We start from the raw sequence: 16,846 nt of genomic DNA, 5'->3' as shown, positions 1-16,846 counted from the left end.
TGATTGACACCTGAATGACATTTGAGCCTCAGCACAGGCAGTATCAGCCCCTCATATGTTTTCAATAGAGCCAGATTATTTTCTCAGCTGAGGAGTGGGTTCCTATGTAAAGGAAAGGACCTTTCTTTTCAATGCTGATGTTGGTCAGTGGGGTTTCCCTGCAAAATGAAGTTGTTGAGGTACCCATTTTACTTAAAATGCTATCTAATAGTGTGGTGTTACATTTTTTTCCTTCTTCAGATTTAGCAAGGAGAAGTAGGTGGTGTTTGGGATGGAGTCACTTGTTTTCTGTGATAATCTCTATGAAGACAGGCCACCTTGGCCAGCCTGCACCTCCACAGTAGCGAGTTACATAGGGCTTTTTGTCTCTATTGAGTTGTTTTTGCAGGGGTGTTATTCCACTGGGTCCAACATGGTTAAATTCAGATGTATTTCAGTATTGCAAAGGAGGGTAATCAGTCTGTGGATGTTTATATTGCCCTGCCCCACCGGTGTATAAAGCCGAGTTTGCTTCTGCTTGGACAGGCTTAAAACAGTATATGTTACAGCACCAAGAACTGAGCTTAGTACTTCGGACATTGAGTTTTCAAGATCCTCTCGGGAGGCATGTGATGCCAAGAAAGTGGCTAGGGCGAGTTATGGCCAAGTGTATTGCATGCATTTCTTAATTGTCTAGTAGCTATAACATAAGTGCTTAAATGTTCTGACTTCACCACAAGGTTTTATTTTTATTCCTTTCTTTCTTTCTTTCTCATTTTTTTCCTTTGTGTCTGTCTGTGTTTTTTTTTTGTTTGTTTGTTTTTCAGTTGCTAAAGCATTAAGCAGGGCAGGGTGGTTTAACACTGAAACCACCTGGATATGATTGTACAGGACTTAAAGAAATGCTGAGGGTTACGCCCTTTTTTTTTTTTTTTTTTTCATTTAGCTAATGTTTTCCATAGTATTTATGGGAGTTCCCTTAGTTAATTTAGGTTATGACAGATAGTAAAGCAAGCTCACTGGAGATTATTTTATTAACTCAAGTATTCAGCATTTCATATAGAAAAAAGATAGGAATTTGTCCTGGTTTCCAGTTGGTCTCTGCCCATCATGCTGTGATTTTTTTGTTAATATAAGCTTCAAAAAGTTAATCTTTTTAAATACAAGTAACAAAAACAAACTGAAATTAATTGAGAAAATATAATTCCAAAGATTTAGTTTGAGGTCATGCACATATACTAGAAAAAATGAGGTTGCTGAAATCTTTGTGTTAGTAACGTGGGGGGGGGGCGGAATGAAAGCACCTTTTATTTTATTTTTCTCAAGTCTTCAATCATTAAAATCTGGTTCTAACAGCAGAATACTTCTCTTTTTCATGTGTGTTGAAAAGCAGCTACACCATGTATCAAAGCCATCAGTCCAAGTGAAGGATGGACTACAGGAGGTGCCACTGTCATCATCATAGGAGACAATTTCTTTGATGGGTTACAGGTCATATTCGGCACCATGCTGGTTTGGAGTGAGGTAGGTGTTGTCTGAACGGTAATGTCTAATAGCTTTGTCTAGCTTATAGCTAGCCTGTCCTTTTTCTATGCCTTATGCTACATCAACAACAAATGTTTAGATGTGAATCCTTTACTTGTTCAGTTTTATGAAAATAATTAGTCAAATTTACCTGTGGCAGAAATCCACTATAGCCAGAGGGTTTGCATTTCCTTTCACTGGCCCAGAATTTCACTCAGTGTCTTTTATTGAAAGGAAAGAATAAATGCCTCTGTGAATAATTCTGCGTTTAACACTACAATGGCTATGGGCCCACAGGAAACGATGCTGCTTTCCAGGGAAACTGGCTACTTGTAGCTGCAGCTAAATGAGGGGCGGACTGCAGAAATTCAGTGCCTCTGAATCACAGGTCCTTGAAGTGTGGGTACTTGGTGTAAGCACTATCTGCTTAATGGTAACTCAGTACACCATGTTGTATCCATGGTGGAAAATACAGACTTATATCCAGTGGGGGCCTCTATAGTTCCCTAGGAACTCTTTTTTGTTGTTGTTTTTCATCCATTTTTTGCTTTTGCTGTTGCTGTCAGCTCCCTAAATCCTCTCATCTCCTGGCACATTATTGAGCTTGGAGCCTTTTATTTCCCCAAAGTCTGTGGAATGTTAAATCCTGAGCGGCATCAACAGAACGGCTGCTTTCCGCGCACAGGGCCATAGAAATTAGGGCAGAATTCCCATGAGCTTCCCTGGCACTGGAAGGCAGCTCGAAGGAAGGGTTTCAGTATTGCCTTCATGACTTTTCAAAAGATTATTGGAAGTTCTATAAGAACTTGATACTTTCATGAATTTAGTGCCGAAGTAAGCGTGCTAAGAGACAAACCAGCCTTTCTGAACTAGCTCGTGGTCCTTACCCTGTGGCGTTTAGACTAGAGCACGGTAATTGTGGTTCCTTGTGTTTGAGTGCGGTTACGTTTTGTGATTCCACCACTGAACCAGGTTTTGAGACAAAAAAGCTTGAAGGAGAGTTTTGTTTTCCCTCCTTTTGTTCTGATCCTCTGCCTTATATCTGATAAATATTAAATCAATATTATAGATAAATTCCGACCTAGTGCCTTCCCCGACCGACTTTGTCATGCGTATGGCAGCAGTTTTTCCTAATGAAGAGTATCCTCCAATGTCCTCTATGGGCTTTGCTATTCTCCCGCGCTCTCTCATCCTTCCACTTGAGGACAAGTGTGGACAAAAGGGCATTCCAGAAAAGGAGATGTAATAAATAAGCCCTATTCTGAAGCCCTTATGTGATCATGAAAGTGCCCCCTGGGTCCCGTGTAAGCGTTTTGTGTGCTGGGATTGAAGCCATTACTGTTACAGCCATTTCGCAGGGGAAGGTGAGGAGGCCTGGGGGAAGTGCACTAGTGTGGGTACTGCAGAATTGGCGCTTTCATTACAAATCTTCATTCTGTTTTTCAGTGGAAGCCATTAATTGGCAATTTCTAGACTTGGAAGAGTGAGTGCTGGTCAAAACATCGCTGTTGTTGGTTGCAAGGCCTTGTCATAAAATTAAACGTGTTGGGGGGGTTGTCAGAACCAAGTGAGTTTGTTAAAAATGTTACAGTGGGCTGCAAGAAGGCTTGCAGTGAAAACTATTTCACTCTCTCCCCTATAGAATTGCTTCTTGGTTTCATAACCTTTGAGAGCAATAGAAAATCATATAGGGGAAAAGAGGCAATTTCTAAAAGAAGCAGGCAAACATGATAAACAAGCATAGAAATGCATGAACTGTCTGAGTGATCTCTAAATAACAGTGATCTATAAATAATTCAAATTACACATACTAGCCACATATGAAATACAAGATAAGTTCTTCCGTTTGCCTTCTTATTTCTAAAAATGTCTGGCACATTTTCAGAACCCAGGAAGAATATTTTTGTTTGACTTTAATAGAGTGTAGAATTGAACTGTCGATCTTCTGAAATTCAGTACAATTTCAAACCTGGAGCAGGTTCATCCAGTGTTGCCAGTCAGGCCCAGTTTTGAACAAACCTGGCCAGGTTATTCTGTGGTTGAACACAAGCAGAATTTTTGATTTCATCCTGTTCTTTCATGGATCCTAGCAAAACATAATTTTAATTGAATTTCAGGAAACCCCAAACAAAGCTAGGCGGGTAGAAACTAAAGAAAAAGAATGAATCTTGCAAAATATTTTCACATGGATTTTTTTTAGCTTAATTTTAAATTGTAATTGCAGGTGGTTCTGGGGATGAAGTCTAATATTTAAATTAGCATCATTTTGCATGGGACCTTGTGCAACTCACACAATCTGTTTAAAGTTCAATTCTCTTTCTCTAACACTGTAATAAGATTAGCCCTGTTCCTTACAAAAGTGCAGTGAAAATAATTATCACAGAGGTTCTATCTTACTCAGAATTTATTATAGCAAAATCTATGCAAGTACCTGAGGCACATGGATATTTGAAATATAAAACCTACCACATTTCAGAAGCAAAGTTAACAGCCAAAAAAATATTGTTCATTTTAAGAGTGAATTTGTTGCTGTCAAGCTGCATATGTTATAAATAATTTGAAATGTAAATAATATATTTTTAATTTATTTTACATGTATTCAAGTTTTGTAATTGAAATATTTATATGCTTGAAATGGAGTTGACTGTGTTAAAAAAGGAGGTTTAAAATGGTTTCTGAAACACGTATTTATTATTTAAACATATATTTTAGCAGTAAACACTCTAACATAATTACAACCTTTCTCAGCCAGGGAGAACTAAATAAAAACTTAATTTGTCACATTAATTTTGTGCAGAAATGCAGATACCTTAAGCCAGTGAGTTCAATTAATCCTTAGCTCCCATATTACTTTATAAAAATGAAGGCCTTGATATTTTTAGAGTACAGCAAAATGGGCCATCTAATACTGTTTTTTTTAAGGGACTTTTGTAACTGACAAACAAACAATATTGGTATATCGTGTGCACATGTTGAATCTGGACAAACAACTCCCAGCAAATAGTGTGTTTGCCAAATAAACTCTGCCTTTCTGTTTGTCCAGTCTAGAAACAGGCTGATTTGTTACTCACAGTTATTTAAGCAATGTTCTGGGTCTACGCATTGTTGCAAATATTCCAAATCTGTGCTGCTGATAAAGTCCACAGTTGTTTCTCTCTCTTATTGGGGGGCTGTAACTCCTGGAGTCAAGTTTCAGGGCAAGCACACATGACTGTGAAGACAGAATTGGTTTCTTATAAATATTCCACAATATTTGCTTAAAATGGACTATTTCTTCAAACATTTTCCTGCCAAGAACATTCCTCCAGCTGCACAGAGTCAGCTGGAAACCACTTCTTCTTTTATATTAAGCACTGAAACATCAGTTCTTTTACCTTTGTACAGCACAAAAACAGAGGCTGTTTTTTTTTTTTCTCCCTGCTGAATCAAATTCTGTGACAGTTTTTTGTTTTGCTTTTTATGTTTATTATTGATTTTGGAAGTCTCCATTTTTGAGTGCTTAATTTGGAGGCCTGACTCGTTTTTAAAAAATGAGTAGGCACCCTCTTTCTGAAAACCAAAGCTTATTAGTCTGAATCTGGATGGCCAGAACTGAGGCATGCGAAGTCACTAGTCACTTCTGAAAATATAGGTACCTTAAAGGTCCTGTTCCCACTGAAAGCAGTCCATTAGCTTCAGTAAGGGCAAGCTGCTGGGCTTTTTTCTTCATGCCTGTTCTAATGGTCCTCTTCACAAAGAGTCCAAGTTAAGTTTATGACTGATTGTCACCATTTCCCTAACCACAAACCAGAGCTCAAGCATGCAAAAATAAACTAGTGACTCAGATTAATGACATCTCCTTATAAAATGTCACTTTTAAAAAAAAGAAAGTAACCTGGCACTCTTTAGAGTGTGAAATGATGCTGTATCACACAAGAATGTCTAGAATATATTAGCAAACCACAGAAAGAGGCTTGTTGTACACACTCAAACCAAATGTGTTTTGGATTTTGAAGGACACACTCCTTCCTCCATTCTGAAGATCTCCATAACTCAGGTTTTAGTCTAATCCACTCTATGTCCCAACTGACATAAGAGTGTATATTAAAACAACCAGTGCAGTTGCCAAGTATCAGACCAACTTGCTTGAAAATCCCTTGGAAGAAAGGGCCCAGTCGCTAGCTTTATGTCCCACTCCAGAGCTCAATTTGCCAAATACTGGAGTGGAAAAGGAAGCTGGATCTGGGATTTTGGCTTGTGGTTTCATCTCCAAATCGCAGGTTAATGCCTTGCTCAAGATTTATGTTTTTTAAAAAAAAGTTCAGAAATGTAGGTAACTTATATTTACAAATTCTTATTTCTTGGCATGTCATTTGCTACAGTTATTATGATGTCCATTAATGGTCCAAGAGTTTCCACCTCAGGTCAGAGCATAGGAATGGCCATGCTGGGTCAGACATGTAGGTTCACAGATCTCAGCATCTTGCGTTTGGCAGTGGGCAACAGCTGATGCCTATAAAAACAACAGGGCAGTCATGTAGTGATGCTTCCCCAGAACACTCTGCCAGCCTCCAACAGTTTGGGATTCAGGGGCTTCCTGAAGTACTGTCTTTATTTTTAATATCCCTTGATGCTGATAGCTTACCTGTTGCAGGTGCTGTACATGCCTGTGTTGATTGTACATGCATCAGAAAGACTGCTTTGAAGATGGTACAGGCAGTGCAAAGATGGTACAGGCAGTGCAAAGATGGTACAGGCAGTGCAAAGATGGGATGAGAAAGCACACTGGGAAGCAGGGGAGTGGGTTTCCAAGGTCAGGATGCAGGTCAATAGTGTAGCGAGGAAAGGATCCCAAAATCCTGGAGTCATTGAAGCTGGTGGCAGATTTGCTCTTTTCTTGAGTGGGCCTGGTGGTTGCAAACCCAGGCAGCACCTACTGGATCCCTTTCATTATAGAAGGGAGCCAGAGCAACTCAGGGAGAGCTTGTTCCAGCATATAACCCGGATCCTGGTAATGCTGGTGGGTGGAATCAGAGTTTGAGACCAGAGGCAGGGTTCAGAGGGCATATTTATAAGTGCAGTGAAAATGTTTCTCCCTTAAAGCCAGTTTCTTGAGATGACGATGATAAAGAAAATTGCTGGTATGTAACAGAGTTAGCCGATTCCTTTCCGTGTGCATGAGAACCTAAGACTGATTGTACTGACCCAGAACAAAGATCCTTCTGGCTCAGTATCTCTGGCAGTGGTCAGTAGCAGATGATAATGAGAAAAATCTAAAGGAAAGGGTACATGTATTATCCTGATATATCTTCTAAGCTTTGGTTCTAGAGAAGGGTAAAATATATCCTGAGCATCCTAAACCATAGGATTTCAGACATAATGTTCACCCTTTGGGAATGTGTGGGCGACAGTATTGTATATTTGTGGCTTTAAACACAGTTAAACTTATTTACTTCAGAGCACAAAGGAAAACCAAACTGTTTGTGGAGAGCAAACCAGGAAACTTGCTTAACTCTCTCCAGCTCTTTGTAACAATGGACCATAAATAGGTCAGACATTTCTTGGGAACCAGGGAAGATGAGTATTGGAAAATGCCACAAATTATGTTTAAAGGACATTAAAGTGGTGACAGACCAGTAAATGCTGGGAAATTCAAAGATACAACCAGATGCTGCCTCTACAGCTCATGCCAGAATGGGGGTAAGGGGTGCAAGGCATATGCTGATGTAGTAAGACTAGCATGTTGACCTTTATTATTAAAATTCTTGGCTGATTTTATAAATATTTTTCCCCAAAAAATTTCATGAAACTTTTCTCATTTTGCCAGTTCACCCAGTTAACCAGAACCACTTGAGGGTGGTATTTATATCAGCTATCTTCAGATGTCTATGATTAAGTGCTTAGTCTAAACTTGTCATCTCAGTTCATTGGAGAAAGGTAGGTGCTTCCAGGGGGCAGCTCATCCCAAATTAGAGATGTCTAAAGCATGGGGGATAAATTGCTATTTGATGGTGCTTTCTGCCTTCGGTGACTGTTGAGGGCATATAGAGGATTGGCCTAGACCTGAAGGCTTTGATCAGCCCAACTTTAAAATGACTCAATTTAAGTGTAAGGAAACCTTGGAAGTGCATTTTTTTGTACAGTTTATAGAATAAATCATTTAAAAAAAAGAAAAAGCACTTGGTGCTAGCAGTTTTGCTTTTACTCTTCAACTTGATTTAGGTTTTTTTTTTTTTTGGTTTGTTTGGTTTTTTTTTAAATATGGCGAACTTCCTACTGTGTATGCCATTTCCCACAGTAACACATATGGCTCTTGGACAGACATTCCTGTCCTGTACTTTTTTACAGACTACTTATTGGGGAATTTTAGTTTTCATGGCAGTTTACAGTATGAGTTAGGAGCGGTAGTCCTGTGCCCTAAACAAAAAACTGGTTGAAGACAGTTTTTTGGGGTTTTTTTTGTAGATCTTTAATATGATTTTGAAAATTTTGATTCTTGCTAAAAAAAATAAAAATACAATCAGCTTTTTGGCTTTAAAAAAAATCAAATAATGATATTTCCTATAGAAATGCATTCCTTTTGGATTTTTAATGCAGACACAAGTCAATCAACAGCATGGAGCATTGGACTGTCTGCTGAGGGTGCCCATGGATTTGCTCACTGTCAAGGCTGGTTGTGGCCTTGGTCCCATTTGCCTCTCTGGATGTGGTGGGACTGGTAACATGCCAGTCAGTGAGAGAAGGATTCTTCATGTCCCAGAGCTGTGTCTTGGTTGCTGGGCACAATCGTATCACCTTCTCTATGTACCTCTTCCTACTGTCCTTCTCTGAAAGGACATAATGAGTGAGGAGAGGACACTTCAGTGATGGGGAGGGCAATCCTGTAGCTTGGGAGCACAGCAGAGATTTGAGTTAAGCTGCCATAAATTAGTGAAACTCCTGAATGACTCTAATATTAATTTCAAGGACTACATTTTAAGTCCTATCCAGAATCTTAACAGCACAGAAATGGTCTAGAACCTGGAAATGGCAGCACTGATTCCATCTTTTTCTGGTAAGAGTATCAGAATCCCCAGCCCCATTAGGAAGAAAGTTAAGTTTGTCTCCTTACCTGAGTAAATCCACATGTGCAGGAGTTAGCCCTACAGTCACCCCAGATGCATGTCAGTCATTGCAGTGGAGGCAGACTGGAATTGGTGGGTAAATGGTTATATTGGATATATCTCTTGAGTGCTCTGACCATTGCAAGGAAAAATATAGCATCTTTAAAAAGTCAAACTTTGCATTTCTGCAGCAATCAGTTACACCTTTACAAAATGAATAGAAAAGGATCTCTAATTAAACAACAGCACATGGTGCTTTTGCAGTGTGCAGATGTCAGTGAGGATGAGCTGGGGACCAGTGCAGTTAAAAGCTTGCCCTGGCTTATGTTCTGCAGTAAATCGCAGTTCCAGCACCATGTTCAAACACGTAACCACGTGTCATTTATCAATCAGATTTGTTGGACACAAATTTGTAGTCACGACCCTGATGTTCCACCTGAAGGAACCTAGGCATCCTGCTGGTGTAAACTAAAGTTATTGCATTAAACCGGTGCTAATGCCTGTACTAGGACGCAAGTGCCTGCCATGTATGAAAACAGAAATAATGTTGTTACATCTGAGAAGGAGAATGCTTGTAAATATTGTAGTCACTGGCTTTTGTGTGGGTTACATCAAGATTGTATTCAAACACTGACAGGTTAATTACACGTTTCAAAGCTTGTTTACTGTGATCTGAGAGGAAAAGTGTTATTAAAGAAGTATTCAGCATCTAACAGTGCTTTTTTTTTTTTTCTTCTTTTTTCCTTTCCCAATGTTTTCCTCTAGCTGATTACTCCTCATGCCATCCGAGTGCAGACGCCTCCCCGACATATCCCAGGGGTTGTAGAAGTCACATTGTCCTACAAGTCTAAGCAGTTCTGCAAGGGAACTCCTGGAAGATTCATTTACACAGGTAAGGGTGCTCGAGTGTTAGATATAACAGAAAGAAATAGGGCAAGCAATATATCATACTTGCCGGTGCTTCTGCTTTCGTCATTAAAAGCTGTACTGTATTTTATTATTTTGGTTGAGCGCTTCGTTGAAGATACCCATTAAAGGTTGGATTCCAGCAATGGGTGACCGTAGAAATGAATCTGAAAATATACCAATGTGGGTATTTTGTTTGCTTGTTTGTCCTTGCAATGGGACGTCTCTTTGCATTTGTACCCCGTCTCCCAGGAGGAGGAGATAGAGGAAGGAGAGAAATGGATGCTCCAGCCCATAAACCACCAGATGGAGAGGGCAAACAGCAAGAGCCAGACACACCAATGCAGTGGAGAAGCTGCTTTCCAGGAAGCTTCTTGCTGAATATTTCAATCTCATGTTGTAATAGTATCTTGGTCCAGCAAGTGTTCAAGGCTGCGGCCTGTCTGCTTGCCTGTCTCACTTTCGCACCCTTGTCCCCGTGCCCCGGGGAGGCCAGCATCATAGCTGATGTTGCCACCACAGTGAGTTGTGGTGTGTTTTGGGGTGGCATCACACACAGACTGCTGTGTAGACTGGTCTGGCCTGAAAAATTATGAACAACAAAAAATCTCTGCTAGGAGATTGCAGGTGCTGTCAACGTTAAACCACTCTCTGTAGTGTTAAGGACCACACTAGAAATAAATCAAATAGCAGCCTAACTTTTTTAAAAGAATGCGTGTCATTTATTCCTCAGAAGCTAAGCATGCTACAAAAATTAACGGCTTAGCCTGGGTGATGACATGCTTATCCTTACATGCTTTTAGTTAGACACACAGCACAGACAGTACTACTTCTGTAACTGGGTACCTGAATTGTGATTAATCACCACTCAGTGCAGTTTCTTTCCCCGTTCTTGATTGCCCTCAAAACATGAAGAATAAGATGTATCATAAAAAATCATGGCTGTGGGGCACTCTGGATTACACTGGGCACATACATTGCTCCCGCTGTGAACATACACACACGGACTCGAGGCGGAGAACAGATTTTGGTGTTCCAGCTGGACAGCGTAGCTCTCATGTGATTTCCTGATTTCGTGTGAACAAAGCTTTGTTGCCATTTTCCAAATGCCGTCTCCCCCCAGTTGGGATTATGCACTGGGTTTCTTAAAAGTAGGTCTGCAAGTGTTCATGTATTGCCTTGCTGGCTGAGCAGCAGGCATTTGGTGAGCCTGTGTGTGTTTATTGTGAGCATTATGATTTCGACAATGGGTGGGAAATTCATATATTGGATAATAACATGCCATATCAAAAATGCTAATGAGGGTTTGAATGCATTTGAACAAAAGAAAAAACAAAAGCAAAGGGTCAAATGGCCAGCCAGTGCAAATTGCCAGTTTATACCACATGCAAGTGTCAGCCAGAGTTCTGGACAGTTTGACTACGAATCAGTCCAAAATTCCCCTCCAAATGTCTTGCTCACAATAAGTTGTGTTGTCCTGCTAGCTGTCAAGCCCCGGGGTGCTGCTTCTTGGGCTGGGGGAACATCAAGTACGTGTGCAAAAGAAAAAGAAAGGGAATCCCCTCCTCCCTGCCCCGGCCAAGGAAATTGTTATAGACTTCTTATGCAATTTAAAGATAAAAAATGGCTTGGGCCCATTTTAGTTTTCTTTTCAGATTATCATTAATTAGCTTTTCCAGAAAAAGGGAGGGCAGCAGTTTAGCCTGTCTGCCCAAAAGCAGGCGGTTGACTGATGTGGAGCTTAGTAGTCCCAGTAGGGAGAGTTTTCCTATATACATTTTCAGCTTAGTGTTTAAAACACATTATTTTTCATTCAGTAAATGAAAGTTATGAAATCCTAAACAACAATGATAAAATGAAAGGTGATCCAATCCATGGGCAATTCTGTTATTTATGCAGCTTTTATGGAGTTATGGTAGATATATAAATTCTATTGTGACTGAAACTGTACCTCACACAATTTGCATTTTTCAATTCTTTTACATGCAACCTGAACCAAAATGCGCCTTTCTAAAAGGACTAAATAAAACTAAAAAACAATTAATGCATTCTGACCTTCAGAAGTGCCTTGCAGCCCTTTAAACAAAATGCAGGTTCAGTACATGCCTGCCGATTAGTTTTAGTTAATTGAAAATTATAGGATTGACCCAAGAGGAAAATTTTGTTTGCACTCCAATCACTTTTACAAATTAAGGAAAATTACCACAATTTTGTTTAGCTAAGGTTTCACACTGAGTTCACAAAATTAGCTCAGCCATCCCAACAAAGTCAGCACTTTGTTAGTGAGTACTAGAAAAAAACTAATAGTCTATGGTGTGTACAAACGAAGCATAGAAAAAGCTATGATGCTTTAGCGAACTAGGCCAAGTGTTTTTAATTAGGATTATTGGTTCATTGTAAGTTTTGAAGAACAATCAAACTAGCAGATTAGCTGTTTCTTTTAAAGCTAGAATTTCTTGCCATTCATTTTTCCCATGAGAACTTGTTTTAACTCCCACATAGCACTATTTTTTTTCTTTTTTTTTTTAACAAGGCCTGCAGGAAATGGACCAATTGGAAGTTCGGATACAGTAACATTCCCCAGCATCATTCCAGGCGATGGGAGTTTTTCACAATGTTCTTCAGTGAACTCAGTGTTCTGGAACATATTACAAAACCACAGAGGCCAAATGTTTTCTCAGAGGAGTTTGGCCTCTGTTTTTGGCCGAAAACATTTCAGCATCACTTGCTGCTTATTTACCCTGCTATTAAGAACAAGAAAAGGGGAGAGGAGAAAAAGGGGAGGGGGAGAGAAAAAGAGAGAGAGAGAGAGAGAGAGAGAGAAAGAAAAAGACCTGGGGTTTGTGGGCGGTACAGGAGTCGATCAAGCATAGTTTCCTTTCTGGTGAGAATGTCCCTGCTCGTTAATGGTGCCATTTTGTGGTCAGGTCTCATTTAGAAGAAATTATTTTTAATCAGTGTTCAACAAAATATCCCCTCAAGCCACCTGGCTGTAAACTGTTTTTTTTCTTACTGTTAAGTACTTAAGTTCTCAGAAGAAAATACCCAGTGACCCATTAATTTTAGCCTTTTTTTCCCCGTTAACTGCAAATAACTTAGTAACATGATCTCTAAGTAGTTCATGTGCCATCTAGGAATCAAGGTCACATATATACAGAGAAATCCTGGCTTTTGTAAGTATTTTTGAAAGAAATAAACCAGTGTCAACCCTACGCTTGCAAGAAAGCACAGTTTTTTTATTTTCCATCTGCAAAGCAAGCCATTACCATGCACTTATACAGCAATTATTTCTTAGATTTTTAGCTTTGTTATTCCTAAGAAAACATTGTTAGAAATACAGAAGTCTGAACACATTTTACATGTATTTAAATTACTTTAGAATAATGCTGAAAGTTCATACTACATATAGAAATATCCAAACTAGTTAAGAGTCATACTGATCGGTTTTTCTGTGGCATCCTTCATCTGTAAATCTCTTCAGGTATTGAACAGTATTCAATGAATTAAGCTTCATGTCACAGCTTATGAGTCAGGTATGTATCTCTAACCGTATTTTATAAGTGGAGAAACTGAGATAAAGGAAGAAGCCATTAAAGGTAGAGATCCCTAGGTAATTTGCCAAGGTGACTCAGGATATATATGGCTGAGTTAAGTACGTGATGAGAATTGGTACAAATTTGTGATATCAAGCCAGGCCTTTGAGATCTTTTTTTCTTTCTTTCTTTTTTTAATACAAAAATAGGTATGTCACAGAAGGCGTGACTTTCGCAGGATTTTTCTCTGAATGATGGTACAAATCCATGAGATTTTTAAATGGAGATTTGAGTGGGACTGCATGAGTGTAAGTGAAAGGAGGACTTATCACATATTGCAAAGGGCATATGGAAGGTTCATAAAAACGCATTATGCTTTATCTTCTACCACCTGCTCACTCTAAGATTTTGTAGCTTTTGTTCCCAAACTAGAGTAAAGGACTACATAGGGGCCAGAAGTTCATGGTTTTGTCACTAAGGTTATGACTACCTCATGGAATTAATTCAGCTTCTTGGCAAGGTTCTACTCCTAATACTGTTCCTTTTGCTGAAATTTGGTTACGTGGTTGGATTTGGGTTGGAATTTAGGAAGCGTTTGCGTTAGTCTTGCAGGGAGACTGAAGGCTAAAGCGTTTGTATGCTGACAGTGTACCAAGAAAGACATAAGTTCTCCCATACAGTTCACATGGGGTTTGCTGCAAGCTATGGGATGTGGTATGACTCCAAAAGAAAGAGTAGGTCAAAGTGGAGCACTGTGAAGGCTGACCAGTGTTTGTGTTACACGTTAGGACCGTTGTGTGTGAAGTGATGTAGAAATGCGAACATTATGAAGGTCAGGGTATTCATGGAATTTCTGGGAAGCTGTCTATTTCTTTGGAATGTCATAAGGTTTTTAAGAGAACTTTTCACTCCAACAGATAGGCTAAATAAGAAATATCCTTGTGTGAAAGATCTCTGCTCCATCCTCTTTTCACCCTTTACTTACTTCTGAGATCATCTGAATCTGTATAAACAGGAAGAGCCTTGCAGATCACAGATGAGCTGAGTAAAATTTTCAAAAGCCTTGATAAAACTGAAAGAGAAAACCTTCAGTTTTAGATTTTTAACTTTAAAGGATTTAATTTACAGAAATGCAGCGGTAGTCGCCTTCTGAGAATCATTCTCCTTTGATTTCTGAAGTCAAATACCCCCAAAAGTAAGAAACCAAAAACTACCAATCACCATTTAAAGTCTCAGTGCATGGCCTTAGAAGCACACATTTAAGTCACTTTCACAAGTAGGTTGAGAATTGGAACCACTTAGAAAATGATCTCAAATCTCTAAAGTTTGTAGCCTGGTATACTTCAATGATTCCCTTGCAAGGAGAGTTTTCTGCTTTCAAGAAGGCGCCAATGACTGTGCAAGGTTCAAAAGATACATAATCAATGGAGCAATCAGCTTTCAGAACGGAGAGTTCTGGTGTTTGTAGACTTTAAAAAAAATGGTGATAAGAGACAGACTGGCTGTCAAGAGGTTCCTGTAGCCCTACCGGAGCCTTTGGCTTGATCCCTATGGGGTAGAGCTTGACCCTTACACCAGCTAACCTTGGCCATAGCTATACAGCTGTTAGTTTCTGAGAAATGTTAAAGCTTAGTGACAGTTATTCTCAACATCAGTAATACACAACCTCATTAGTTTTACAGTGCCGTGTTCACGTGTGTTTATTATTAAATCATGAGCACTCAAATAGCTGATTTGTATAAATGAGGAGGGAAGGCCATCATCAACAGAACAATAAAAATAAAATCAAAAAGCCAGCATCTTTGGTGCTGACTTGAGTTTTATCCTGATGTGTTTATAAAATTTTTCCCCCTCAAAGATATGATGATCGTTAATCTGAAATGAAATGTAGAGCACATCACTTCATCCGAAGAGTGACCGGCTATGAGATCTGGTAGCTAGCAAATGAATGCCATTTGTTTTTAACAGCAGTTTTTATCTGCCTTTCACTAGTAAATATTAATAGGAGTGGTAGAATAAAAAAGTATCAGATGTCTCGATGTAAAATAGTCACTGAGTGCTACTGAAGAACAGAACAGAATCCTTCCATACAAAGGAATTTATGAAGTTTTAAAGAAGAGCTGGTGTCTTGTTTTTCCTCATCCTGTAAGAACAGGAGAGCCATATGCTGCCAGTTACTCTGTACTTTGGACTCTCACTTAAAAGTCTGTTCCTGGTCTCAGATAGAGACTCTGGTAAGGACGGCAGAGGTGGTAAATCCTAACTATAGCACAACCAAGTAAGGAAGAATTAAATCAAGGAGAAGGAGTTACACTGCATGTGTGGCCTGCTGCTACCGTAACGGTTGGTGATAGTCCCTGAACAACTGGTCCTCGCCGCACCGCTCCCGGCTCAGGCATGCTTGCAGCCACAGATGGGAAAACAAGGGAGGGGTTACTGCAACCTCTTCCTTCAAGCACCCAAACCAGTAGTGTAATCTTGGGTGTTATCTGCCTTTAAAAAGGGAAGTTACCCTCAGGAAATCGCTGTTTGAGTTTAAACTTGAACCTGGCCCTTTTTGAGTTTCAGTGCCTTGACTTAGCTACGCTGCTGAGTCAATGTTAGCACCTTGCCTGCCTGGCCTCTTTGGAAATTCTTAGTGAAAAAAAAAAATTTTGTTGTAATCATTTTGGAGCAAGCTTTCTCACATGAAATTACTTCAGTCTTTATTATTTGGTGGTGGTGGAGTGAATGTTCTTACAAAAGTAGTTGTTTTGATATTTATTAGGACTTGCACAGTACAGTGAAGGGTGGACAGTTATTAGGGAGGAAGATAGGAATATTATTAGGAAGGGTTGGTAGTTTGGTTTGCAGAAATTCAGGAAAGGAACCTGGGAGGTATCACAGTTGATTGGAGGGAAGAGGGTGTTATCAGACAGTGAGGAGCTGGCAGAGGTAGACTGGAAAATCCCTTTTGTATGCTAATAGGAGCACAGAACCCTCATCTCTTTTGTATTTCTTAAACACTGGCAGCACCATAACACACTGCAAAAAACAATCACTAAAAGTGTGCAGTGTACCTGTAGGACAGCTGCAAAATGAAAGCAATTACAGCAACCGTCAGAATAAAGCTGGCTGTGAAGGAAACATATTATTTTGCATATTTTATGTATACACTTTCCAAGAAATATGACCTTTATTTTCTTGTTAGAGGGAAGTGCAATCAGAGTCTACGCAGCAAAGGGTAGCTGGATCATTAAAAAGAATATTTCTCTGATATTAGAAATCTAAATGGGCACTAGTCCTTATTCACAACCTTGGCTTTTTCTGTCTGCCCTGAGTTAATAAGTGATAAGGCCAAAAGAGAAATAAATCACTGAAGTCCCTGTCCAAAGAAAACATATTGACTACAGCCAAGCAAATAACAGCCCATAACCAATGGTCCCATTCATCATTCATGTAATAGGGATATAAAGTATTCTCTACCTATGAAACCATAGAGTAGGAAAAAGCCTGATAAGCCCCCAATCTAAGCTATGTGATTTGATTATTAAAGGACATGAACTGTTTGTCACATACCTTTAATCTTTAAGATGTGTTGCCATTTCTAAACTATAAATTTGTGGTAAAGGATTAGAAAGCTATTAACAATAAAGGTATAAACTAGACTTTATAAGGATTCCTGCAATTGTCATGCAACCCTGTAGACCCTTGGAACCTTAACCTATTGAATATGATATAACGTAGTTATCTGACCTTCAAAGCCAATAAACCGTTTTTTGCTTTTCAAGTTCCAGACTTCCTCCATGATAAATTAACCCTCTGGGTTCACAAAATAAGCCT

The 16,846-nt window shown here is 39.4% G+C and overlaps 1 protein-coding gene across 4 annotated transcripts in view; it reads left to right on the top strand.

The window, feature by feature from the left end:
* EBF1 (EBF transcription factor 1) overlaps positions 1–16,846 on the top strand; it is a 276,025-nt gene that overhangs the window by 200,142 nt on the left and 59,037 nt on the right. For 2 of the 4 annotated variants that reach the window (XM_064520935.1, XM_064520933.1), the window contains exons 9-10: positions 1,373–1,503; positions 9,351–9,477. In XM_064520935.1, the coding sequence (XP_064377005.1) occupies positions 1,373–1,503; positions 9,351–9,477 (258 nt within the window). Of the gene's footprint in view, positions 1–1,369; positions 1,504–9,350; positions 9,478–16,846 lie in introns of all 4 variants that reach the window. The other 2 variants (XM_064520934.1, XM_064520932.1) reach the window with 1 other exon arrangement.

This window comes from Dromaius novaehollandiae, chromosome 15, assembly GCF_036370855.1.
Source record: "Dromaius novaehollandiae isolate bDroNov1 chromosome 15, bDroNov1.hap1, whole genome shotgun sequence".
In the NCBI taxonomy this organism is placed as follows: domain Eukaryota; kingdom Metazoa; phylum Chordata; class Aves; order Casuariiformes; family Dromaiidae; genus Dromaius; species Dromaius novaehollandiae.
Note: the sequence above shows the minus strand (reverse complement) of the source record. Positions and strands in the feature narration are given on the sequence as shown.